Genomic DNA, 27,525 nt, shown 5'->3' on the forward strand with positions numbered 1-27,525 from the left:
TTTGTCTTTTTACATGTGTTTTCTTATGTTGCGGTGCATTGAGGTGTCATGGCCTCCATAGAATATGTGTATGTATACACAGACAAACCCTTGACAACAAACTTAGGTAAATATAAAATATAAAAATAATGATTTCTTATGTAATTAAATGTTAATGTAGCTTTCATTTCTTAAGAAATGAAAGAAAAGACCATTTTAAAAAGACTTGTTTCTTCTCATATCCATTTTTCATTTGTAATTGTATTTTGTAATCAGAATATTCCTTTAAATTATGTTTTTATTTTGAAATAAACATCGACAATTTCCGGTATTTTTGACGTAATGTAGTACCTTAACGCTGTGCGGTCACATGACTGTCACTCACTCCTGACTTTTGTCTCCGCGTGGCATGTACGTACATGTAGATACGTGTACATACATGTACATACGTGTAGATACGTGTACATACATGTAGATACGTGTACGTACACGTGTGTCTGTCTGTGACGGCACACAGCCACCTGTCACCTGTCCTTCACCTGTACTGACGCGCGCGTGAATAAACGGAATGAGGAGAAGAACTTAATAGAAACGTCAGTTGTGTCTTTTATACACGGTATAAATGTAAAATAATAAAGCACACAATTACAATCAGCCTCAAGGATCAAAGTATAAAACTATTCAAAGTAAATTAATATGAAGTGTTCTGGAATGTAAACAGTTAATTCATTGAATTTTCTCTCCACCTCATTTTATATTGAAATAATTAGCCTGCGGAGCTCAATGCAGTCAGACAACATCATGTAAAGCTAAAAGTCATGCAATGATGTCTTTCTTAGGTAAACGTATAAAAGTATAATCAGTGAACTGTCCTTAAAGTCTTCCAGCAGTCAGATGTCCCCTGTGTCTGTCCTCCTGTGTCTGTCCTCCTGTGTCTGTCCCCCTATGTCTGCCCTGTGTCTGTCCTCCTGTGACTGTCCTCCTGTGACTGTCCCCCTGTGTCTGTCCTCCTGTTATAGATTCTGTCATTAGAGGATTATTCCTCCTCATTAATGTGAAGCAGGATGTTACTGTTGGAGTTGAGGTGGAGCTCATTCTGAACTATCAGCTAATGATTATTAGTTCACTGTGGATGAATCAGCTGATTATTTTCTCCATTAATGGATCGATCGTTTGGTCACAATGACCCAGAGCCCAAAGTGACGCCTTCACAAAGCTCCACATTATTAACAAGACGTCACAATTATTAACAGCATTCAGAGGGAAAGCAGCACATCTGCATCTGAACAGCTGGAACCAGGAAATGGTTTCACACCAAAAACAGTTGCCAAATAATTTTGGGTAGTTTCATTTATAATAAAACATCTTTATGCAAACGTTTAATTTGTAAAGTAAGTAGTAACTAAAGCTGCCAGATAAATGTGAAATATAAAATACAATATGTTCCTCTGAGATCTGGTGGAATTGAAAGTGGCATGAAAAGCAAACACTTCGTCTCAGAGACAGAGATGGATTTCAAAAGATTCCACTTAATATTTCCAACTTCTGACCAAAATCTTTCCAAAAGATATGATCCAAAAGATGATTACAATAATAGTGACTGATGACGATGGCACAGTTTCGATGACTGGAGCTCAGTTAAAAGTAGGGAAGTCCTGATCACATTTCTTTCTCCTAATCCCAATCTGAGTCTTAATATTGAGCATCTGCCAATCAAATCCAATCCAGTTTTTCTTGTCTTCCTTTATATTACAGCTGCAGTGTGAAATCAGCTGTTAGTATCAGTGAAGTTGAGGGAAGTTGGCAGGCAGCAGCTCTCCGGTGGCGTCGCTCAGTGGAACGAGTGTGTGGGAATAACCGAAGTCCATCTCCGACTGGCCCGCAGGAGGTGAACCACCAGTCGGATCAGCAGCAGAGAGGCCAGTGTGACGGTGATTATCAGCCATGTTTGTCTGCAGAGAGAGAGGGACGTTTTAAAAGTCTTTACAAAGCATTAATGGCTTTCCAGGGTCACAACATGTTTCTGACGTACACAGTATATATATATATATACACTATGACGTGGTTAATATGAATAATCAGACAGAGGAACTCGTTTGGTTAACTAGCTGTGTTTCTGTTTTGAAGAATCAACACACCAAATGAAATCAGGCCGATGTCTCTGCTAAACATACTGAAGTAATCTAGATTGAAACTGAATTAATATCAAAACGGTTACACTGATTACATGGCAGCTACAGTGATCTCTGTAATTAAAAAGTCTGTGGCGGAGCAGCACTTTGCTGAGATCATTTGGACAGTACCTTTGTCCGGGTCCTGTTATTGGTCGTTCACGCCATGTTTTGTTTTTCTAAAACTTGTGTCAGAATTTAAAAGATGTCACAGTCACATACAGAATCCATCATGACTCCTTTGACCTTTGAAACTTACTCTGTTAGATAAGGTTCGTCTCTGTAAACCTCTTCCTGTTGTCTCCATAATGTAAACATCTGTTTAGCCAAACATTGACCTGCTGTGGACGACAGGAGAACAACACTGTGAGTAAAGTGACGCAGCTGTACCTCCAGCTGTCAGACAGATGTGGTTCAGTGTCTCTTGAGTGTTACCTCTGTGCAATCTGCTGTCGCTGTTAGAGGCACAGCTTCCTGTCAGCGGGTCACATGGACACTGGCCATCACACTGACACTTCTCAGCACAGGACAGACCATGGAAACCAGGAGGACACACTGACAGACAGAGACACATGTCATTCTATTAGCATCCTTTCATATTAAAAGCCCCGATGATGACATTTTAAAAACGATATTTCTCTGGTCACTGCGTTAAGAAACCTTGTTCACAGAATTTGCCGTGGAAACCAGGGGGACACGTGCAGCGTCCGTCCACGTGGTCACAGAAAGCTCCATTGAAGCATATGCAGGTGTGTCTGCAGCCGTCACCATAGTAACCTGGCACGCACTCTTTACCAAGGAGAAAGAAGAGAAAAGACACAGAGGGTCATCTCAGGTGATTTAATGCACAGTCTGGAAGCTAATGCGTTTACTCATTTATCAGATGCAGTTGGTAAAGAGAAGTGACAAGAAATTACACTTTTAAAATGATGATTGTAATTCTGGTTAAAGATCATTGAATAAAGATTCGATTAAAGAATTTAAAAAAAATGTCTCTGATGAGAGGTGGCGCTTCAAAAAGTAAAAATAAATTACAGAACATGTAACTCTGACCTCTGAGGAATACTTTACACTTTACTATCAATCTACAAAAATCTACATCCAAATGACCAAATCTCTGAAAACATCTACCCAGAATAGTAATAGTGTGTGTGTGTGTGTGTGTGTGTGTGTGTTACCTTGGCTGCAGTTCTTTCCTCTCCATCCAGCAGCACAGACACATCCATCTGCAACACAGACAGACAGACAGACGGACTTTATACACCTGTAGTCATAAAGCAAGGCATGCTTATACTGCATGTGTGTATATGTGCATGCGGTGGTGTTTCAATAGTTTATAATTATAAAGATAATTCTTGTCCACTCATCAAAGAGCAAAACTCAGGGAGAGTTTGGAATGAAAAGGGGCAAAATTAAAGAGACAATAATTCAGATTTTGCTTCATCTATTTTCAGTTGACTGTCCAGTAACATGAGATTACTGACTTTCAAACCTCTCTTTCCATTTTTGGTGCTACAAACAAACATTCCCTTCTTACTTAACTCCAACCTTAAAGGCAACGAAGCACCTGCTGCAGCTGAGCTCCACCTTCACACTTACTGGCGGTGCAGACTCCATGAGGGCCGCAGGCTGGCGGCTGACACACCAGAGAGTCACAGGCGGCCCCCCGCCAGCCCTCCTGACACCGACAGCGTCCGTCCACGCAGTCCCCGTGTCCGCTGCAGTTCGCCGGCTGGCAGCGCCGCTGGTGAACACACAGGATGGTGGAGACGGGCCGAGCACAGCGCCACCTGTTGTCTGGTTTACTGGGTGGAGAGCATGAAAAGACAACAGTGGTAAAAACCCTTTACCTTTGAACACACATGTCCAGAACAGTTGAACTAAGCTCACCAGATGTCAGGTGGGTAGCTGGCCAATGTGCCGTTGATCACAAAGCTGGAAGACCCGCCTCCGTCCAGATTGATAGCATTGATCACCCCGTTTTTCTTCAGGAACTCTGCCACCTCCCAGAGATTCATACTGCTCAAATACCAACAATGTTATGTTATTATGGGCTGCAGAGCTTCTACTAGGTGCGTGTTTCATATGTACAACCTAGAACAAGCTGACTGAGCAAAGCCAGGAGGACAGATGAACACCTGTCAACACTGTCAGTAACTGAGGCTCATCCAGCACACAGACAATAGAAATCAATGTTACCCTCTTTGTTCCGTCCGTCCATCCACATGAAACAGGACCAGGTTGCCGCCTGCGTCGTGACCGACCACCGTCCTCCCTGACAGCACGTCCACAAAATTGCGGAACACCTCTGTCAGAACATGAAAGAAGTATTTTTTATTCAGATTCAACAGTAAAACACACAAAATAAATATTCCAAAATTCTATTTTACATTCAATTTAATTTTAAATGTGTATTTGATTTCAATATTGGCAGCACTGGACTTCCACACAAGCTGTCCACTGTTTAAAATGAGACACCACTACACAAACTACACAAACTGAATCACTCATCTAATTATTCATCAAAGAAAAATGTCAAACATTCTCTGGATTCAGCTTCTCAAATACGAGCATTTGCTGCTTTTCTCTGTTTTATATCAAAGAACTGAATATCTTTGAATTTTGGACGATTGGTCGGATGAAACAAGACATCTGAAGACGTGAAGCCTTTGTAAATTCATGCCCAAATTACTCTTTGTGTTTTTGTCTCCCATGAGTATCTGTATGACTGATCTGAGGTCAGATCTTGTGATGGCAAATTGAACATTCATTACTTCACATGACTTTAAATGAAAAGAAAATGTGAAATATTGTTTTTGTGTCCTTGGACGACGATCGATGACAGCAGATCTAAAACTGGAGGTTGAGCAAACTGTTCTACCGTAGTGAAAAATGACTTCACCGTCAGAAACACTGAACTTGGCTGAAATCTGCTGTCAGTGAAAGTGTGTTTTCCTTGCAGACCAGTCACTACAGTAAACTTCCAGGTGTGAGGATTTACCCTGGTCCACTAACTTGTCGCACTCGGCCTTCAGGCTCTGGTTGATGTAAACCTCTCCGTTCCTCAGCAGCCACACCACACCGCTGACCAGCTGGACGAACGGGTTGGACTGGTCCAGAACGTCTTCCTGTGACAGATACCTGGAGGGACAGTTAAGGTTTTGTCATCTTATAATTTTCCCCTTTATGTGCCGCTTTTTACTTCTCTTACCCGAACACCAGGCTGCCGTCCTTCCTGATGCCAAACTGGGCGTTTTGCACCCCCGCACTGTCCCTCACCATCCTGCCGTCGCTCACCACGTTGCCCAGACACTGGTCAGAGGTGGTGTTGAAGAAGCCGGCGTTCTGGGCGTACAGACACCCAGCAGCCACAGCCGTCTCCTCCACGGTCACCCTGTGGCTTTTCTCACAGCCGCCCGGCCCGCCTGCTTCCAACACTGACAGCGTCCTCAGCGGGTCGTGAACCACCGCCATGTGACCTGGAGACAGTGATGCTTCAAGATTAGATGACATTGAAACACTTAATCCACTTATCTCCCAGCAGGGACTCCATCACCTGACTCCATCACCTGACTCCATCACTGACCATAGACCCAGCGGGGCCTGCCCGGGCTGCCTGACATGTCTGATATGAAGACAGTCGACTCGGCCACTGGGAGTCTATCGTGGCTACTGGAAGGCCAGGTCTCATACGTCGTCTTGGCATGGACCACAGACTGGCAGTCCCTAACGTGGCGATGAGAGTGGGAGGGGCCGTGGCCCTGGGCGTATGGCAGCAGAACGTCATCATCTGCAAAGACTCTGTGGAGAGAAATTTACATCACACGTTTATACACTTTTTACAAACTGATTTGTTTCAAAGTGATCTGCAGTGAGTGGAAGTCTCAGGACTGCAGGGGTCGGATGAAAACGATTAAACCATCAGTCAATCGACAGACAAATAATCGGCAACTACTTGGATAATTATTTAAACAGCAATTTTTAAGCAAAAAAGATTCACCAATGTGAAGATTTGCTGTTTTATTTCTTTGCAAACTGAATCACTTTGGGGGACAAAACATCTGAAGACACCACCTTGGACTTTCAATTGTCATTGTCATTTTCCCTCTATTCTCTAACATTTTATAAACCACAAACATAATTTATTAATCAAGAGAATAATCCTCCAATGAATCAACAGCCTTAGTGTATCTCTCTTTATGTCTCTTGTTTGATGCTGTTTGTCTGTGGACGATGTTCTTCATCATTTCCTTACTTTTAAAAGGTCCGCAGTGGTAAAGAGTCATTTTTACAGGCCAGACCTGAATGGTCCAGGATCTAAATCTTTATTATAATATTCTTACTGATATTGTCAGCAATATTTGGACCGCAGTTAAGTTGTCTTCTGTATTTCAATGACACAAGGACTAACTTACCACCTTAACCATCATTTGGTCGATTTATCATTTTCTTCACCAAATGTCAGAAAATTGTGAAAATGGCCATCATAAGTGCCACGTGCCGAAGTTGACACCTTGTTTGTTTGTTTTTTGGTTTATATTTACATGTTAGAGAGAAAATCCTCACATTTGAGAAGAAAACCAAAGAAGAGTTAATGAGTTTTACACTTCAGTCATGTTGTCTCGCAGCAGCTAACATCTCACCGCAGCCGTTCACCCTCCAACAGCCAGCCCTGGAGACTCAGCAGCAAGAGCCCCACACACCGGCGCGTCGCTAGGGCTGTTACCATGGTTACGGGGGTTCGGGTACCAGCTTCCCGGGTACCAGCTTCGAGGTGATGGACGGCGGGTGTTGGGGTCCTCTCTGTACAGACTTCTGTCTCTAACTGACTGACTGGTCGCTGACTGGTTTGAGTTTTTAATTCTTGCTGCTCCGGATTCTTTCCACATTCCGCGACAGTTACACCCACATTAGTTTGTCAGCCCTGTTATCATCATGTACAGCAAACATGTAAGGAAACAGTATGCTTATAACACTTATCCTTAAAGTATCCTTTTAAAAGATCATCATCTATCTTTTTAAACTTATTTTAATTATTTTACAGTTTTGATTTTGGAAAGCAGACATCAGGTGACACCTTGAGACAGTCTAAGTCAGTCCTACAAGCAGGTGGCAGACGTTGTGGGATAATGTCTTTATGTTCAGATCTTAAAACCAAGTAAAGAAAGACGCTGCAGGGGGCAAAACGCTCAAATAATAAAGCTGAAAGAAATAAAGCGCCCCCCCCCCCTCCTTCTTCTCCTCTGTCAGTTGAGGTTGAAACGTTGTGAAGTAACAAAAGTACACCACAGTAGCCTTTTCCGGTGGTACTTCAAAATAAAAAGACAAACCAGCGATTAAACTACACAACAACTAATCTGTCTTGTGTTTGACCTTAGTCTCTATTACACCCAAAAGAAAGAAAAATATAAAAAATACAACAGATCTCATTTATTTTTATGTGTGAGCTAATTTTAGAATATTTCCTGCTCTTATTTTGGCAGCAGTATCATCCAATTTCCGGTATTATAGCTAACGATTGTGTTCTTCACCCGCATTTATTTTGTGTGATTTTGACGTAATATCTAACACATTTACCGTTTTTGATCCTTTTATATTACATTCTTCAGGCACGTTTGTGTCAACAGAGGATTTAAAACTTATCGGCAGATGTTTCGGCAGATCTTCAAAGCAAAGTCTGCCGCTGTCGGCTGGCCGGGGGAATGTTTTCAATGTGACACAAGGTAGGGGTGAAAGTTGAAGGGGAACATGGCAGCTGGAGTCAGTGCTAAACATGGATTATTAAGCAGTAAAATCTCGCTGTATCACGCTCTTCACAGAATATCACCCAACAGTGTGTTTATACGGAGTGTGCGAGCGGCAACCAGCGCGACAGCAGACTCCCAGCTCAATGAAAAGTACTGTCTGGATCTGGTCAGGTGGGTCTGACTGTCCGCACTGCTAACTGCACAAGCTAGCTGAAGTTCAGTTCAGCTACATTGACAAAGTAGATGTGACAGCTGAATTATGTCCGGCCCCTAGTTTAAAGACGTCTAACAATCCTATAAGAGCATAATCTACAACATTTTGAAGTAAAACGTACTTAGTTTTTTAGGTAGGGAGACAACGCTACACCAGACTCTATCGAAAGATCCAGTGTACATGTAGACAACGCAAGAATTCATATCACTAATAATATATTCCAAAGTCTTAGTATGCTCTCTAAATGTTTTGTGTTCTGTGTTCAGTTCGGCTCCCTCTAGCTGACCAAGAAGCCTGTATTTAAATTAAGTTTCAACTTTAAAAACTCGTTAAAATATTTAGAAATGAGTTCACTAGCTACCTTTTGTCTTTTCAGTCAGTGTTCAGTAAGAATTGACACAAACATTGACCTCGCTTCACAAGTTGGTGAAATCCATGAAAATCCTCAGTATGACATTTGTTTTCTCGCTCTTGAAATGTGTTTTTGAGAAAACAAATGCGGTTTATTATGTGTGTGGACCTATACATCAGATGTACTTATAATGGAACTATAACTTTAGAAGATTGGCATCAACTGCATCTCCTCAGTCTGTCCTCCATGTCTTCCTCCTCCTCAGGTCCAGAGACTATGACGGCTTCGTGTCCTCCCTCCTCCTCCCAGAGGAGGTGCGGCGCTCCTCTTTGGCTCTGAGAGCCTTTAATGTGGAACTGGCACAGGCAGGTGTTCCTCCAGCCAGGCTGGAAGGGGAATGATTCATAATACTGCTGTTTTTACAACTACTACTACTGTTTCTACAGCTGTTGCTATAATAATAATAGCGTTAAGTAAAAGCTTGGGATTTAAAATAAATATATATAGTGTTATAGTGTCATTTCTCTTCCCAATCATTTTTTATGCTAGCTTGTCAAACAGGTGCCTTCCTATATTTGTTTCTCCACAAGGTTAAGGACTCCATTTCCCAGAAGACCATTGGTTTGATGCGAATGCAATTCTGGAAGACGGCCATAGAAGAAATCTATAGAGACGAGCCTCCGAACCAGCCAGTCAGCGCCGAGCTGTGGAGGGTAGATATCGACCTACAGAGGGCAGAACATTCAGTCAAATCAGATGTTTGGTTTCAAAAGCTCCGGAGTAATCTGAGAGGAGCTGACAGAAACGTACTAACACAAGCAAAGACTGTGTCACAGGATGTGGCGTTACTAAAGAAAATGTGTTTATTGTAGAGACAAGAAACATTAGAGGAAGCACCATCAGAAATATCTGAGTTTAAAAGGTGCCATACAGGCTATTTCTGTGCCTCATAATAAGCTGAGGGACAACACATTAATTAATGTGACTAATTGCTGCACGTCAGCTGATTAACAGCCTGGATGCTGTTTTGCAGGCGGTGAGGAAACATTACCTGACGAAGAGATGGCTGCTGAGGATCATAACAGAGAGAGTAAGACACGTTTGAATTCACCTTGCTGCAGCACATATTTATCCTGATAAGAGAATGCATATGTTCCTGATGTCACTGATGAATAATAATGATAATAATGAATATTTTCAGTCTTTTGTCTAATTTTCTGATGAAATACTGGATTGTTTCACTGGACTTCTTCAGGCCTCAGACAATGTCTCGTTTAAAGTTACGATGCCTTGTGTTAAGGGACTAGACTGCACAAACCTGGGAAACAACTTTCTATAAAGACTAACTGTAAACTAATAAGTTACCATTTAGTGTAATTAACAAAGTTATTTTGAAAATGAACAATCATCAAAACTGTGTGTTGCACCAGGAAAAGGATCTGGAAGACAGAGCCTACAGAAACCTGCAGGAGCTGGAGGCGTATTCAGAGAACACACAGTCCTCCTTGATTTACCTGCTGCTGGAGTGTTTAGGTAAGGACAGGTGAGGCTGCTGACTCACCTCTCCGTGGTTAGGTGTGCCACATTCTGTGCCCTTCCTACTGATTAGTTATATTATTTTCAAATTAGAATATATTAAGAAGGTTAGGAAAAACCAGGCTCCAACGGGAGAGCTCGCATAGTGAGTCTTAAAAACAGTTTGTTTTATTCTTGCAGGATTGAAAGACATCCATGCAGACCACGCGGCGAGTCACATCGGTAAAGCTCAGGGGATCGTGACGTGTCTGAGAGCGACTCCTTATCACAGCAGCCGGCGGAGAGTCTACCTGCCTATGGACATCTGCATGCTGGTGAGTCGACGCTCCGCAGTGACGATCTAGTCTGAAGCGGTTCAGCTGTGAAGAAGAATGTATTTTTCTGTGAAAATATAATTAATTATTAGCCTCAATCATTTGTAAGAGATGTTTGCTGTTGAAAAGTTAAATGAATGTAAACATGTATTTGTATGGAAGTTTAAACTGTGGTCATTTAAATAGACTTGGGCTGCAACTTTCAACATTTTCAGTATCGAACATTGTTTGTTTTGTTAGACCGACAGTCCTCTTATCAACTAATAATCTCATCTCTACAGTAGACTCATGTCCTCGAGTTATTTTAGGGGATGATTTCTCTAGAGGCTTCTTCTCCTCAGTACTGTACTTTAACGGCAGTGACGCTCCGAACCCACCCAACTGGTTTAAAGTCGGCATTTTGTCTCCACAATTAACACGAGGCCGTCCCACACACATGCCCTCACACGTTTGGCTGACTCGGCTTTGACATGATGTCAGATGATATTCTTGTGGAAGCCGTAATGAAATCGTCATCCAGCACAAACTGACAGCAGACCAGCGAGGGATCGTTACACAACAACCATATGGCAAAAAGCAGAGAACCTCAGATTTAAACCCTCCTGCGTGAGATACATACACGCTGCAGATAAACAAATGATGCCGCGAACAGTTTGCAACCTTTGTCCGGGCCATCTGTCCCACATAGACAACAACAAACTGCTGAGGGGGTGGAGGAGGGGCTGTATATACTGTGCAGATGTATTTGGGCTGCTGCATGAAGCACGCAGGCTCTGCCCTTAAAATCTTCAGCTGGAGGATGACGCTTTTCACCTGAGGCCTCCCGAGCACGCTCTCCTCACATGACCTGCACTCTGCTGCCTGAAGGGGGCGCTGTGGATACACAGAAATACATAGGAGCCATTCAGCTCCTGTTGACTTACACATCACTGAAACAGTAACGTTTCTTTAATTAGGCAGGAGTCAACTGTGCAGGACAAAGCAGACAAACAACAGATGGAATAAATCTTACTGCGATACCCGACTGATGGTGCACGATGGTGAATCACAGTGAGAACACATATGAGCCGAGGAGGAAAAAGAAACCGATAAGCAGACAGAAGAGCCGCTATCATTCAAACAGACAATAAAACAAACGACTACAAACACACTCACACGCTTTTCATTTACTTTTTAGTTTAATTTTCTTTTTATTCGTGGATTAGCCGTCATTGTAGCCAATAACGACAAAGCACACACACATCTGACAGATGAAAGTGTTCCAGCTTCTTACTTTTGGATGCACCGCCCCCATTTCATGTTAAATAAGAGTGTGTTTCTTCTTGGTGTTTTGTCCTCAGTGAGACATTCGACAGGTTGAAAGGCGGTGGGTGGACACAAAGAGGGACTGACGGGGGTGTGTAGGTGGATCAGCACCTCTAAAGCTCACTAATTAAAAACGTTGTATCTTGCTTGTTTAATCCGTACAAAAACCAAAGTGTAAAAACAATAAGTTGTGGTTTTATGGAGGTTTATGTGCCGGGCTCCAGTGGCTGCAACACAACGTCACTCAAATCCTTAACTTAGTATATTATTGGATCACTATTCACATCACATATTAATGTGCTAATTTTACTTCATGTTGTGTTGGTAACTGTGCTAAAGCCCCAGTCTTATAAAGAGAAATCTGGCAGTAATCTAATTTTATTTTTTTGTAAAAAAAGAGTATTTTTTCAGCAGGTACATAAATGGTTTTGTCGGTTAGTTGGTGAGTCAATTGGTCGGGTCACGATTGCCAGGAGAGCAGTGTGATGTGTTTCTGATATACTCACTGTTAAAATAAATTTCTCTTCTTTCCTTCCATTATTACCTGCCTCATTTTTTCCATGATTTCCCCTCTGAAAGCTCTGCCTCAGGCAGTGTCTCCAGTTCTTCGACGAATGGGAGAAATTGTTTCTGGAACAGAAATTGTCCCATTATTGTTGTTGAATGTTAGAGAAAGAGATGAGGTCAGAGCGCTTCGCCCGCGAGCCTCATGTTGGTGATCAGCCTGCAGGTCTGAGAAATGTAATTTCGTGTGTTGAAAGGTTTTAGGTTTACACAGAAATGATTAGAATTCAGTCTGCTCGTCATTCTTGAGATGATGTTGGAATACCTTATTTTACGTGACCCCATGAATAATAACGTTTCATTAAGCCTCAAACAAAGAGAGGCCTCAGCTCTCATGTGAAGTGGAGCTGAAATGGACACAGCTGACTAGAGAGATCGACTTTGTTGTTAAATTCAACCAAAACAACACAAGTCTTCCTGTTCCTGTGTTTCTGCAGCACGGAGCTTCTCAGGAGGACTTCATCCGCGGCAGCCGGGAGCAAAACGTCCGGGATGTCGCGTACGACATCGCCAGTCAGGCTCACGTACATCTACAACACGTACGTACCTCACTTACGCCGCATCACTAAAAGCACACACGCAGTATGGAGCTGGCTTTGTGCAGCATCGCCAACACAAACACAAACTGTTGATGCAAAGTTGGAAGAACACTGTTGTCTGAAATATCTCAGATTTCCAAAGATGAAACAAACCCGAACCAGAAACACAGACCCAGAACACAAGTACACAAAAGTATGTAGGCATGTTGTAGGTGCATATAATCATCTTTTTATACCTCTTTGATTATTTAGGAAACTGTTGAGAAAATGTATTATGAGTTGAGGGAGTGAAGTCACCTTCATTTATGCAATTTCTACTTCATCATCCAGTCAAATTAGGACAAATGAGTTATTTGGGCTCAGTAATTTCCTAAAACAGCTGCTCACTGTAGTTTTTAGCAAACGTGACTGAAACAGGAGGAAATGGTGCATTTGTTGGGGACTATTTTAAGGGGGGGATTAATCCACATTTGGCGCTCTCGCAGGTATTTGTGTGGGACTGAGTCAAAATAAACTACAGTGTGATGAAGGAGCATGTCACCCAGTGACAGTGAGGCTCAGTGATTATTTTTCACAACAATGGAGATATATCAGGCTGCGATACACACACAGTACTTGTTAGTGGATAAATTCACTGTTGGTTTGAGTTTTCCTCTAAATCGTCTCTCAGGGTTTCCACAGAAGCTGAAAAACATTTTTTTTTTACAACAACAGTACAATTAGGTTGCACAAGCTCACAACATGAGCAGCTGTTGACTGAAATGACGGCTCAGTTCAGAGACGAGGTAAAATCACTCCCATCCGCAGCACTCGTGTTTTGTAACACACTTGAACACCTCTTGAGAGCTCAAACAGCGGGAACAAAATGGCGAGCCATTTTTAAAATTCAAATGAACATCAGAGGCAGTTGATGCGTTGGCATGCAGTGTTTTTCAGCTTACACCCACAGTACGGTGGGTAATTGAAAATGTCCCGGAAATGTCTCACAGTTTTAGTGCTAACTTACTAATGTAGCTCTGATGAGCTTGGAACTAATTGGTTTGAGGATTTATTAGCCTCCACTTACACGCCTCATTGATTTGTAGGCTTTTTTCATTAAGCTGCTGCCCAAACGTTCATCAGCCTTCATGTTTTATTTGAGCCTTGTTTATACCAATTAGGAATGTTCCTAACTGTTAAAGCACAAGCTCAGGATTATTCTGAGTGCAAACAATAAATGAGGATTTACTTCCTCCTGCATGTGTTTATTGTGTTTACTGTCTTCTATGTTGTCGTCTCCTGACTGTGAGTCAATTAGAAAAGTGCTCCGCTAATTAACTTACAAAGAACAGAGTTTATACAGAAGTTATGCCAGAAATGAGAACATCTAATGGCTCCTGTGAAAACATTTCATATATAGTATAAACAAACACAACTGGAAAATGAAAGAGACAAAATCAGGACAAGAAAACAGTTTGCTGTCTCAGTGGTCTGGTAACGTAGCTTGCGAGTTAGCTAGCTTCAGGTCCGTCCACATGAGAAATACATCTGAATAATTTGCATCTTTTGCGCTCCGTTTTCTCCTTCTGTCCGCACAAACCTGAGCTTCCAAAGATGCTCTCCTGTTAGTCCGCACAAAGAAAGTGAAGAAAATATCTGCTCCGTAATTAAATCCATTTCTGAGCTATGAAAAGGTTTTACTCGTTCGGTTGTCTGACAATAAAGACAGAACAATATGTAAATCATGTGTTTATGAAAGGACAGAACAGAGATTTAATCAGGTAAAACTCAACACACGTCAACAGTTGGGTTGTTTGCTGTTGCTCCAGTGTTTCTGTGTGGAGGAGAGGTCCACAGATAAGAAGAGTTTCTACTTTTTTCTCCCGTTTGTTTGATTCCTGTTTGTTGTGCTCTCTCTCTTCAGGCGCGATCATTTAGCAAAAACGTCCCAGCAGCCGCCACTCCGGCTTTCCTCCAGACGGTAAGTCAAACGAGATGCTTGTCGCGTGCTCTGGGACATTTCTCTGAAGTCCTCCGTAAATATTTCAAATAATCTCAGATGTCTTATGATGACTGGAAACTTAAGCATTCATGAAAAGCTTTATTTAAATGCAGGTCTCCTTTTGTGTTTGTAAGAAGGCTGTAACTTCCACCAAGCCTGCGCCGGCTTCTGTTGCACCCAAACACTTTGTCTCAACAAGTTACATGAATCTTTCAAACATCTAACGAAGGAAAAATCAAGGCTGGCTGAAAAAGTGGAATAAAGCAGGAAATCCCAGATCCACCCCACCAAACGCTGACCCGATGCTCCTGAGCCTGAGGCTGATCTCTGCACTGAGCTTCACTGAAACCTGCACATACATCTAAATATATATTGTGTTTCTGAGGTGATGACCTCTAAAAACAGATCAACTCAAACTAAAACATAATGTCCTCGGTGTGGATGAGGCATTGCTTTGCTCTCTTTAGATGCTAAAGTCTGAATGAGGTCACGTACAGAGTTTAAATATGTGTTTGCAGTCTTGAATATTAACTAACAATTAAAGCACATCAGGCTTGTTTTACAGCAGCAGGAGTTTAGTGCTGCTGACAGAGAAACACAGATCTGATTATTCAGTGCGGTGATGATGTAAGTTGAAGGCAATAATTAAAAACAGTGACGGCATTCTGCTTAAAGGAGGAAACATTTAGAATTAGAGCACGTATATTCGTGTCTACGTCCAACCCCCCCCAGGATCAATTCATCCATCTGTCACTTAAAATATCTCTGAAAACAACTTCATTTTGGCAAAAAATCAGGGAAGGATCTTTTCCTCCTTCTGGAATTTTTAGATAAGAAGCACCTCAGGGAACTGGCTCATAATTCACTTTAAGCTTAGATGATAGATTCACATTTTTTCTGTCTTATAATAATAGTCAGGTGCCCACATGCATACTGAACCAGGTTTTGCTGGCTGTAATGAGTCCTCCTGTTCACACTGACTCCTTCCTAACGTGCTGCCAATGTAAGCGATGTTGGACAAAATCCACAGTCCTTGTTTTGTGCAAAAATACATGAAACCTTATCTGAAGTTAATATGATGCTTCAGCAGTCTGACTTGGACAAATCAAGTGAGTGTCTTCTGAGGTTTGTCTTTTTGTGTTTCTGTGCTGAGCTGCAGCAGATGGATCTCTTAACGTCCAGTATGAACAGGAGGGATGATGGACCTGTCCCAGTGTTCATGTGGGCCCCCGACTGTTGTCCTGTCCTTGAAAACTCAAAGAGTAACACAATTCATCACCAAATGCTTTTTATTGTTCTGTAAATGAAATGATTCATTTCCCTTTCTAAGCTTCCATCCACCAGGATTAGCATTAACATCATTGCACCCCATTGTTCCTCTGCTTTAAGTAGTTTAGCTTAGGTTAGCTGTATGCTATCGCAGCCCTCTGATGGGGTTGATAAGTAACTGAGCAGACACTACTCGAAGGAAATAAAGCATTTAATCCATATATTCGTCTGTCAGTGAAACTCCTCAATAATACGACATCAAAACACCTGAAGGCACAACCAATGTCATTTTAATGGATGAAGAGCCAAAGAACCTTCTGACTCAATGGTGCCCCCTCCACTCATGAAATGCTGCTGGAAATAGTAAAACACAAGGCTGCTTTATATCCTTTATAAAAACACTTACTTTTATATTTGTATATACAATCTAGCATGAATGGCTGTGTTCAGTATGTGCTCATTGTTTTTAATTGCCAGTTTGATTTAAAGCGACGGACACATTTGGTTCGTCGTCAGCTGCTGGTTGCAGGAGTTGCTTTTGTGCTGAGAACAGCTCTGGAAACGTTCTACCTGCTGTGGCCAGAAGTCCATAAACGTGACGCTGCACTGACCTGCTATAAATACAGTACAGAGCTGAGAGACGCTGTAGTGCTCCTGCAGCCTGCGCACTGTGAAAGCCACTCTGCCCTCCTGAATGTAGAACTATGATTCTCACGCTGCAGTGGACCGGCTCAGGTCGTTTGTGTGCATATGTGAGCGTGTTAGTGTGTTGCTCTTCCAGCTCAGTGTGTTTGTCCACGTGAGAAAGCCGACGCAGCCGCTCGGGCTTTCTCACCGCGCTGAAAATGTAATTTGGATGAATCAGAATCATGTGTTTCACATGAAACAGCAGGAAACGCAGAGCGGAGCCGGCGAAGCCGGAGGGACACGAAACACACCGACTGGCCTCTGGAGCTCTTTATTTAAACCTAGCTGAGCCAGGTAGTGCCGTCAGAGAGGGGGACAGGCATCAATCGACAATATACAGTCTCATATGTGAAGTTCTTGAAGGTCCTGTAGATTACAGAGTTCTTTCAAACAAAGAAAATACTGTTTCCTGCTGTAGCCATGCAGATCGTTTGAGTTTAAAAACTGAAAATCTACAGTAAAAAAACCTACAGAAAAGAGGGATCTTGGTTCCAGACCATTGTTGGACGTTTCCGTTAATTAGTTTTGAAGGCTGGATTAAGAATGTCAACATTATCTTCCCTCTGTGAAGGATGGCACTGTCTGGCCCACTGCACGTGCTCATTCGTGATCCTCGGCTCAGCGCCCGGCCCGGAGACTTTACATTGTAATAACGTTACACATATAACTGGAAAAAACATATATAAAACCCTCATGGATTAACAATTAATAATACAAAGAGTAAAATGTTGTTGTTGGTAGTTGGTCCTGTTAACAGTTTTACAGATGTCTCTTTATGATGGCGGTCTGTAGGCTTTTTAGGGATTTCTTTTGTTGCAGTACCGCGAGTGACCACTGGGAGAAATTGGCAGACAGGCTGAGTGGTGGCGCCATATCCAGCTCTCTTAATACATCCACGCTGCCTACATAGCTTGCTAGCTACATCTGTGAAAATGACAACAGAACAATTGTCATAGAAGTGGCGATAAGCATGGACGCAGCTGTATAGATCATTGTGGGTCGATTTACTTTAATTCTCATGCTGCTCCTATCAACCGCTACCATGGCGACTGAACAGGACGGCGGCGGGACAGAGGCGTCTCTAGCTACTGATTGGTTAAGGCACAACAAAACAAAAATACCCCAACAAGATATCAGCGAACAGGAACACGATGTCAGGCTGAAATAATAAAGTGAAATCAAAGTTCACTCTGGTTAGCTGAGCAGAAAATCAAACCTGATGTGAACTAAACCAAACTCTTCCTCTGTGGTGTTGTGTGCTGCAGGTGGTGTTGGAGGACTACCTGCAGAGAGTGAGGAGGGCAGATTTCGATGTTTTTAACCCCAGTCTGCAGAACAGAAACCCCCTCCTCCCCTTCCAGCTGTACCTCCGCTCCTGGAAGAAGACCTACTGACGGCAGTCCTTTCATTCCTCCTCCTCTTCCTCCTCCTCTTCCTCCTGCAGGGGTCCAGTTGATCCGCTGCCTCTGAAGGCTGCAGGACTGAAGCCCAGAGACATCACCTCTCTGGGGGATTCTGTCTGAAGACCTCACTGTAGCAGGACTATAAAGAAATCCATACTTGTTTTGAACCACAGTCCTGCCCCTGAAGTCTGCCTCATTAATAAAAAACCAACAACCACAACAGAGACACTGACTGTCGTTTCTCAACCTCTGGCTCACACACCACCTCTGGTCCTTAAAACATTCAGGCGGGGATGATGGGAGATTCATTGTTTGAGCCAAACGAGTTCTCTGGAGACAATTCAAGTATTTTAAGATTTTATTTGTGAATGTACGAGTGTAATACTGATGTATTACATCAGTAATAATAACCCTGTAACTGCCAAGTTCATTCCTGAGATCTGGAAACAGGAACGGTCAGACAGAAAACAACTTCCTGCTTCAACACTGACCTCATACATGTAACAGCCACACGTTCTCAAACAGGACGACTTGTCTTGTGAAGCACTGAGCTGTCGAGAGCCGCTGTGATCAGAGAGAACACGAGGAAGAGTCATCTGTCTTCATCACGTTACATTACCAGCTACCGCAGACGTCAAGTAGCTGGTGAAACCCCTTGTGTCAGTGTTTTCCTTTGTTAGCAACATTTCTCATTTTCAGGTTGACCTCCACGTGAAGTGGTTTAGATAATGTTGGTAAACTGGAGGTTTTGTTCACACTGAAAATAAGATCCAAGCTGTAACAAACGTAACGTTAAGAGGATTAAGAAGAAGATGGGAGCACTGGGAAAGACGGGGTGTCAGTCTGGCACCAACATGACAGATCCTGGTGGAAAAGCTGCAGTACAGCTGTCATGGTTACTATGGTAACAGAGGGAATTTAGTTGTCCGTAACATCCTACAGTATTTGCAGGGGACAGACCCATCTGAATCTTCAAGCTTTATAAATTACTAAGACTGACCACAAATTACAAACACAGAGATGTTCTGGTGGCGCTGATCTGTCTCAGTAATTTGGGGATTTTTTTTTAATGGTTGGTTGCAAGACTTTTCCTTCCTTTTTATTCTGTCCTCTTCTGTCTAATTGAAGCTGCAGAGGAACATATTACAGACAGCTTTGATATCTCTTTGGTCTCAGATTCAGTAGTTTTATGGAGCCACTCAGGACCGACAGTCACTCGAGGGGGGAGCGCAGAATCTCTAAAGATAATGAGAAGGAAGATGTTCACGCAAACAGGCAGCATCAAATAAGGAACATTTTTTCTGTGAACTGACAAGATATAAAGTACACCAGCGGAGAGCTGTTTGAAGCACAAATACATCGATGTACTCTTACTGCGCCCGTTGTCTGTGTGTGTTACTGTTACTGTGTCAGTCTGTGTTTCTCCGGAGATCAGTCTTCTCTGCTGTAACTGTTAAAGAACCACAATGAGCCCAGAGTGGAAATGAAAGAACTGTTCCATGTCAGGTTCGTCTCACACTGAGGCTGGAAAACATCCAGGAGGTTGAGAGACGACTGGAGGACCGATCACAGACTGTAGACTGAAGCACTACATGTGTTATTATGTACTGAATCAACCTGAAGTGAACCGTGTCTTTAAATAAAGACATTTGTTGTGTTTGATTGACCTTTTCTGTGATAACATTTTCTCTTTTCATCTGATAAAAGCCGTGGTGGAAAGTAACTAGGTACATTTACTCAATGTAACTAATGTACTTAAGCACAATTTTGATGTACTGGTCTTGTACTTTTTAGTATTTCCATTTGTATCTACCTAAATTGTCTGCTGGAGTTACCTTTCAATTTACACACAATGAGCTTAAAATACAGTACAAAAGCAGTGTGTGCTACCCCCAGCTGACTGTATATTAAGTATGGTGGGCAACATGATACCTCATAAACATCATCATTTTAGCATTGTGAGCATGTTAGCATGCCGAGGTATGCACAACTGCTAGCGTGGCTGTAGACTCTTAGTCTTTATTTGGCATAAAAGGAACAAAAGCGTTCCAAACGTAATGCATATAAAAGTAATTAATATGCTAATAATATTCTAATCCTAATTACAGCAATTTCTTTTGTATTCCCTCTGTGGCTCTGAAGGGTCACTTTGTGGCCTGGGGCGCTTTTTGTAATTCAATTTTTGTATCATCTCATGAAATATGCACCAGAAATATGACCCACAGAGCAACAAAGTCAACAGCAGAGTTTAGTTTGGCAGTTGTTTGCATCTGTATTCACATAAGCTGCTAATGTGTATATAATGTAAATAACTGTTTGGCATTCACTTTGGCATCTTATTTATCCAGAGGACGCTTGTCGAGCATACAAACTCATTTTAACGCCACCTGTCCTCAGACACATGCTCACACTCTGTTCTGGGGTCAGGGAGGTCTCAAAGGCTCCCTGACATTTGTTGATGGGAAGGAAGAAACCAGATCGGTCCAGATGGTCTGGGAACTGGTAAAGTCCAGTTCAAAAATCTCCCTGTGTCCAAATAACGGCTTGATGAGGGAAAGTCAGTCCTTTTTATTCAGTGGTGGAAGATGCAATCAAAACCTTGAGTAAAAACACAACAATGTAAAAAAAAAACTTTATTAAGTAAAAGCCCTGCATTAAATGTGTACTCAAGTAAAAGTACATAGGTATTATCAGCAAAATGTACTTAAAGTATCAAATATACTTGGCCCCTTTGAGCTTTGTGGCTCTGGTAAACTATCATATCTGACATTATTGTTGTTGTTACTGTTATTATTGATGCATCAATGAAGATCAACATTTTACTGGTTTTACTAGTTTTAACTGCTTTATATACAGTTAGCTAGTTTTAACTTCTTTATACAGTTAGCTAGTTTAACTACTTTATATACAGTTAGCTAGTTTTAACTTCTTTATACAGTTAGCTAGTTTAACTACTTTATATACAGTTAGCTAGTTTTAACTGCTTTATATACAGTTAGCTAGTTTAACTACTTTATATACAGTTGGCTAGTTTAACTACTTTATATACAGTTAGCTAGTTTAACTACTTCATATACAGTTAGCTAGTTTTAACTTCTTTATACAGTTAGCTAGTTTAACTACTTTATATACAGTTAGCTAGTTTTAACTGCTTTATATACAGTTAGCTAGTTTAACTACTTTATATACAGTTAGCTAGTTTAAATACTTTATATACAGTTAGCTAGTTTAACTACTTTATATACAGTTAGCTAGTTTTAACTTCTTTATACAGTTAGCTAGTTTAACTACTTTATATACAGTTAGCTAGTTTAACTACTTTATACAGTTAGCTAGTTTAAATACTTTATATACAGTTAGCTAGTTTAACTACTTTATATACAGTTAGCTAGTTTAACTTCTTTATACAGTTAGCTAGTTTAACTACTTTATATACAGTTAGCTAGTTTAAATACTTTATATACAGTTAGCTAGTTTAACTACTTTATATACAGTTAGCTAGTTTTAACTTCTTTATACAGTTAGCTAGTTTAACTACTTTATATACAGTTAGCTAGTTTAACTACTTTATACAGTTAGCTAGTTTAAATACTTTATATACAGTTAGCTAGTTTAACTACTTTATATACAGTTAGCTAGTTTAACTACTTTATATACAGTTAGCTAGTTTAACTTCTTTATACAGTTAGCTAGTTTAACTACTTTATATACAGTTAGCTAGTTTAAATACTTTATATACAGTTAGCTAGTTTAACTACTTTATATACAGTTAGCTAGTTTTAACTTCTTTATACAGTTAGCTAGTTTAACTACTTTAACAGTTAGCTAGCTTTAATGCACAAAGAAGAAAAAAGTGAAAGTGAGGGAAGGGTTTTGGTTTTATTTTTTTTTGCCACATTCTGATTTTTATACGCAGATTAAAAATATGAAAAATGTATGATTTTTGTCATGCTGATTTCGTGGCTTTTGTTGTCATTTTGGCATCCTACTGTCACATTTACACAAATGTTGATCACCTTGGGAACCGTTAAGGTTGTTATATAAGTGACGTCTATTTACCATGAAGTCTATTTGATTCGTGTGTTGAAGAAGAAGAAATGAGTCCACTTCATGTTTTCTACACTTTTTGGTAAAACGTCTGTAATTTCTGATGAGTTCTTCTGATGCATGATTGTAAAAGACTTGAGTTGTGTTTTTAGGAATAGAAGATCTCGGGACAGAGGACAAAGTTCTTTGTTTACAGTGTAAAGTTATATGTATGGTCATGTCTGACAAATGTTACCTCTGCAACCAACAGTATTGTTGGTGTCTTATATGTCTCATGTGGGCTGTGCGCATGTATGTGCATGACACAGTAAATTACATAATGAAATAACATAACCATTTGTGACACAACAGCTGTATTTTTGCTAAAAAGGCGGCATGTTCACGCCTGTGTTTTGAGAACAAGTGAAGTGAAGTGTTTTTCTACATGAAGACAAGCAGACTAAGGACTGTAAAGGAGGATGTAGTTGGAGGATTGGAACAGAAGTTAGGCTAAAGCTAAGGCTAAAGCTAATTAATAAAGACGATAAACTACAAACACATGACAGGTAACTGTGCTGATGAGGTAAATCCAACAGGGGTTACAAATCTAAACGGTCTCATGTCAGATTTAAGTTTGCAGGCAGTCGGTGGTGAGCGCTGGGTCCCTCACCCGGCTTTTCACCGTGACATGACAGGTGCCTCGTTAGGCCTTAATTAAGCCTCATCCCCTCTGCCTTAAGCTGTCGCTGTCAGCACAGAGACCTGCAATTACCTAGTCCGACCCAGGGAGCCTCGCTGTTTACATCAGCAGACACGGCAGCTTTATACCGCGGAGCGAACAGAAAGCATTAATTAGGCCCTATCTGCCCCGTCGTGAGTAATTACAGTCAGCGGAGGAGACATTTCTTCACCTTCACTTCCTCAGAGTCACTGAAAGTGCGGCTCCCACTTTAAAGCTGCATTCATCAAGTTTTGTGCCACTGGGGGGCAGAAGAAGTCCACCACAAGCTGACTGAGCCCCGAAACAAACATCAATTTACAGTGGTGAAAAGGAACTAAGTACATTTACCCAAGTACTGCACTAAAATACAATGTTGATGTATTTACTTGAGTAAAGATTTTCATTTGAAGCTACTTCATACTTCTACTCCACAACACATCAGAGGGAAATATTCTACTTTTTACTGCACTACATGTGTCTGACAGCTTTAGTTACTTTTCAGATTAAAACTTTACACAGAAAACCTAGACTGAGTTTCTAAAATGATATATTGTTTTATTGTTCACGCATATTAAGTATGGTCAGTAAAATTAGTTGTAGTAATAATAATCAGATAATATTGTATAGCACTATGTAGCGCTACAATAATACTTTAATACTTTTACTTTGATTTTAATTTGAATGGGTTATGGGTTGAGTATTTTTCCTCTACTTTTACTACTTTTGCTACTACTAAAATATCTAAATACTTCTTCCACCTCTGTCAATTGATGAAGTTATTCTGGCAAACGTTAGCAACCAGCTGCCCACTGCCACATCCAGCAGACACGGAGAAACATGATTGTCCCACTGGAGTAGCGTTTGTGTCCACCTGACGAATGTAAGTCCAATATTCACTCTCCGTTTTACTCTGGTTTGGTCTCCATATAAATCCAGTAAATGGAAAGCTGGTCTTCACCGGCCGGATGATCCCCTTTCCTCCCCAGTTAGGACTGCAGACACAGGAGGGAAGGGGGGTATCTACGTGGTCTTTGTAATCCCACTGCAGCATCAAGAAAACCTAGTTCCAGTGGATTCTCTGTTACAGGCAACACATCCCTTTAGAAAAGAGCTTGATTCAAATCTAGATGAACTCGACTCTTGGAACAAAACTAAATAACAAAACCGAAATGGCACGATGAGGAGATGAGATGACATACATACGTTATTGATTTGACCTTTTTATTGATGTTATGTGGCATTATTTGGCACTTGTAGTTTATCTCAATTTTATTTTTTGTGTTAAAAACCTGATGAAAAAGATCCAACCAAACAAAACAATCTTCACCTGCCTGCTGTTACGACGCACAGGTCGGTTAAATCTGCTCTCATTAGTCCTGCACTCATTGTATATTTCTGTGGTCAGTAAACGTCCATGCCGGCACCACAAAAGGTTGTCCGTCCTGACATGTGAACGCCTGCAAGATCCCTCTTTTACCTCCATCCCACTGATGAGTCACCCGCTGCCTTCCCTCCCATATTACATCTCTGCAGAGACATACTGATGTTGTTGTTGACAATGAGAGCATGCATTAGTAAACATTAAAGGCACACTGGTCACTAATAACTGACACCGCAGCACAAAGGAGGCAGTGCAGAGTGACTGGAGCTTTTATGGAAGCGGGGGTCCGTATGTGAGAAGAATTTGAGGGTTATGTGGGTTTGTAAAGCATCATTCTTTCTCTACGTGCTCATTGGCTTTCTTTAGAATGACTCCCATTAGTGAGCTAAAGAGTGTATCGACATTGTACAGGTGTCTCTGCATGTCTTCAAGGTGAACTTTACATTATTGGGAAACATTTTACAAAACATGATTAAAATGTGAAAGGTTATTTACAGCTGCTCACTGTAGTTTTTATCAAACTAACAGGAGGAAATAGTGCATCTGTTGGGGACTATTTTCAGCGGCGGATGAATCCACATGTGGAGCTCTAGTGAGTACTTGGGGCAGCAGGACGGTGTGTGTGGGACTGAGTCTAAATAGACTACAGTGTGTACAGGAACATGTAGTTTTCGGACAACAATGCAGTGAGCTGGGATACACTTGTTAGTAGATCCTCTCCAATCAGAGCTGATTAAGCACAACGAGGTCATTATATAACTGTGAGGTTTGTAGTCTTCAGCTCCTTTAAGTCTGCCTGAAAACATCAAGCCGCCTCACCGGTTTTCAATCTTACGGTGCATCTATTATTTAACACAATCTATTTGGAGCTTATTCAATATTAAAAAAGACAAATGCAATCCCAAAACTGGGATAAACACTGGTTTCAATATTTAGAGAATCAGCTGAAAAAGTTCTGTCCTGTCCCCGCTTACTGAGCTGACTTAAACTTATTATCCATAATTGTGACAAATTAAATCCGCTTTCAGGCTTCATTTTTCCAGGTTTGTCGTGGCCTCAGCGGTAAGTAGCTTACAACGGCAGCGATTTTAATTGGACCCTCTGAAACACTCACCTGATAGGCGAGCGAGGGTTTCATGGGTTGAGCTGACGCACACGTCAACATAATTGGTTAGATAAGGCGCTGCTTTCTGCACGCCTTTGATTCGGCAGCTTCTCTGATTTCACTCTTTGTATTTATTCAGAACACTTCCACATAATTCACCACACAAGGACACTGTGAGCCAACACGCTGAATTGCCGGTTATTATAGATATTCATAGTCTGGTGTGGACACAATAACAGAAACAACGCAATGTAACAACACCACAAACAAATCTGTCAAAGGGAAGCATGCGACATTTACTTACTCACACGTGAAGTGATATTTGTGGGTTTATCAGCACTAATATAAAAACACTCAACAAATAATGAATCAAATAGAAGCTCTTTTAAAGTTGAGTGATGGAAATAGGAGAAAGGCACACTTTACTAAATGATGACTTGTGCTACCAACAGTCCATTCATCCCTCTCTGAGAGGCTTCTTCAAGTTGACAAAAAAAAAACACTAACAACTTCACGTTAAAAGCAAAAAAAATATGAAGTCATACGCCAGTTTTGGTTCGATCTTCACTTGCCCGTCTGATCTGTTGCCATGGAGACCCACCTCTCCTTTCATCCTGCCATATGGAGACCTCGACTCATTTATCTCCATTCATTTATTTAGCTGGCAAACCAAAAGCCTCCTGAGAGGGTGGTGAAGTCCAGAGACAGAACATCAGCATTCAGCTTGCACCGTGTTCTTGTTTGGATGGCTTCGGCCGTGTTACTAATTTAAGTTTTAAATCACACAAAACCCTCCGTTCATCACAAAAACCACTCAGACTGATTAACTCCCCTCATTGCTTTTGTCTTTGGGTTACTGTATGAAAAGGAATAATCTCAACGTCTCATGTACGCAGTTTGTTTTGGTTTTTATCTGAATCGGACAGGAGAAACTGAAGGAGAAGAGCTCCTGGCACTGATGGTAACAGAGCGAGTGGTAGATTATGCTGCCTTCATGGTGCCGCTGGACGTGACAGAAACACGAGATTAGCATGAACGATATACAACAAAGGAGACGCGCGCAGAATATGTTCAGACTGGCTGCTCAAATCCAGATTGAAATTAGTTTGAACAGCAAAAAGGTGAGAGGTGTTTTAAAGTTCAATTTAACTATTACGAAACTTTTCTAACGGTAGTAACACTTCCACTCCTTTGTGTGGCTGCCTTTTCATAACTCCGTATCAATTTCACTTGACATTTTCCGCCAAGCTCAAGGAAGAGTGGTTCAGTTTGTACTATTCATCTGGTTCCTGGAGCACTGACTGACTGATGATTCACCTTGTTCATGAGGTGTAAAGTGGTCTCTGATTAGCTGGCTGAAATGAAAACCTGCTAAAGCCAAAGCAAGGACATGATGGGAAGATTCACCTGGAACACAGAGAGTTACTGAAATCACCATCATTCAGAATGACCATGTTCTGCCCATGTGAAGTCTGAAGTTACAGGAATTGTTTGGCATTTTGGTAAAATACACGAGAAGATCTGTACGCTCAATATGAAGCTGCAGCTGGTTAGTTTAGCTTAGCATAAAGACAGGGAAACAGCTAGCCTGCCTCTGTCCAAAGGTAACAGAACCCACCTACCAGAACCCCAAAATCTTGCTAATTGACAAATAATATCTTGCTTGTTTCAATCAAAAACTAATTTGGCTTTTCTGCATTTCATATTAATGTTTGGGGGGCAGGCCAGCACGATATAAACATATAGCAAACACTTGTACTGTGTTGAATGCTCCACATCTGCTTATTTTCCTCCACTTATGAAGGTGGAAATATTGGGGCAATAATTCCCACGTTATCTCAGCTGAAGTGATCTCTGTGGCTGATGCGAGTGTCGGTCACAGACCAGGTGTGAGGAGGGAAAACGTGGCTCCAGTCCGGCTCTGTGACAACAAAACATATCTGAACAAATCCACTGTCTTGTTTATGTGGTTTAACTCCAGATAATGCCACAGTACCATTCATAGAGTGGCCTACTCTGAAAGTGCACCTGTTCCTTTTGTATTTCCATATTCTCCAGACTGGTTCACGCTCGCTCGGCTTGTAGAAAAGAACACCAGTAATGAACAATCACACTGGAAGGTTTAAAAACTCATCCTGAGGTGCAGCAGGAACCAAACCAGCGAGAAGACGTTTGAGTCACTGAGCTCCAGAGACTCTCTCCTGATGCATGTGGCTCCTGACTGATGCTGA

At 41.4% G+C, this 27,525-nt stretch overlaps 2 protein-coding genes across 3 annotated transcripts; one reads left to right on the forward strand and one right to left on the reverse strand.

The window, feature by feature from the left end:
• Positions 1–1,395: 1,395 nt before the first annotated feature.
• On the reverse strand, positions 1,396–5,822 carry LOC139290368 (N-acetylglucosamine-1-phosphodiester alpha-N-acetylglucosaminidase-like). The gene is made up of 11 exons (XM_070912126.1): positions 5,737–5,822; positions 5,362–5,629; positions 5,152–5,291; positions 4,350–4,458; positions 4,041–4,169; positions 3,750–3,955; positions 3,329–3,376; positions 2,811–2,939; positions 2,586–2,705; positions 2,410–2,491; positions 1,396–1,931 (listed from the first exon to the last, which is right to left on the reverse strand). Exons 1-11 carry the CDS (start codon positions 5,771–5,773, stop codon positions 1,811–1,813), a joined length of 1,389 nt encoding a protein of 462 aa, XP_070768227.1. The 5' UTR covers positions 5,774–5,822; the 3' UTR covers positions 1,396–1,810.
• A 2,076-nt stretch (positions 5,823–7,898) lies between these two features.
• ndufaf6 (NADH:ubiquinone oxidoreductase complex assembly factor 6) lies at positions 7,899–19,727 on the forward strand. 2 transcript variants are annotated; one of them, XM_070911721.1, is made up of 9 exons: positions 7,899–8,068; positions 8,729–8,828; positions 9,054–9,176; positions 9,497–9,553; positions 9,894–9,996; positions 10,180–10,313; positions 12,620–12,721; positions 14,625–14,681; positions 17,924–19,727. In XM_070911721.1, exons 1-9 carry the CDS (start codon positions 7,899–7,901, stop codon positions 18,050–18,052), a joined length of 975 nt encoding a protein of 324 aa, XP_070767822.1. In that variant the 3' UTR covers positions 18,053–19,727. The 2 variants fall into 2 exon arrangements, with proteins under 2 accessions (XP_070767822.1, XP_070767823.1); XM_070911722.1 differs by having other exon boundaries at positions 7,974–8,068; positions 8,729–8,832.
• The last annotated feature ends 7,798 nt before the right edge of the window (positions 19,728–27,525 follow it).

This window comes from Enoplosus armatus, chromosome 9 (assembly GCF_043641665.1).
Source record: "Enoplosus armatus isolate fEnoArm2 chromosome 9, fEnoArm2.hap1, whole genome shotgun sequence".
Taxonomy (NCBI): domain Eukaryota; kingdom Metazoa; phylum Chordata; class Actinopteri; order Centrarchiformes; family Enoplosidae; genus Enoplosus; species Enoplosus armatus.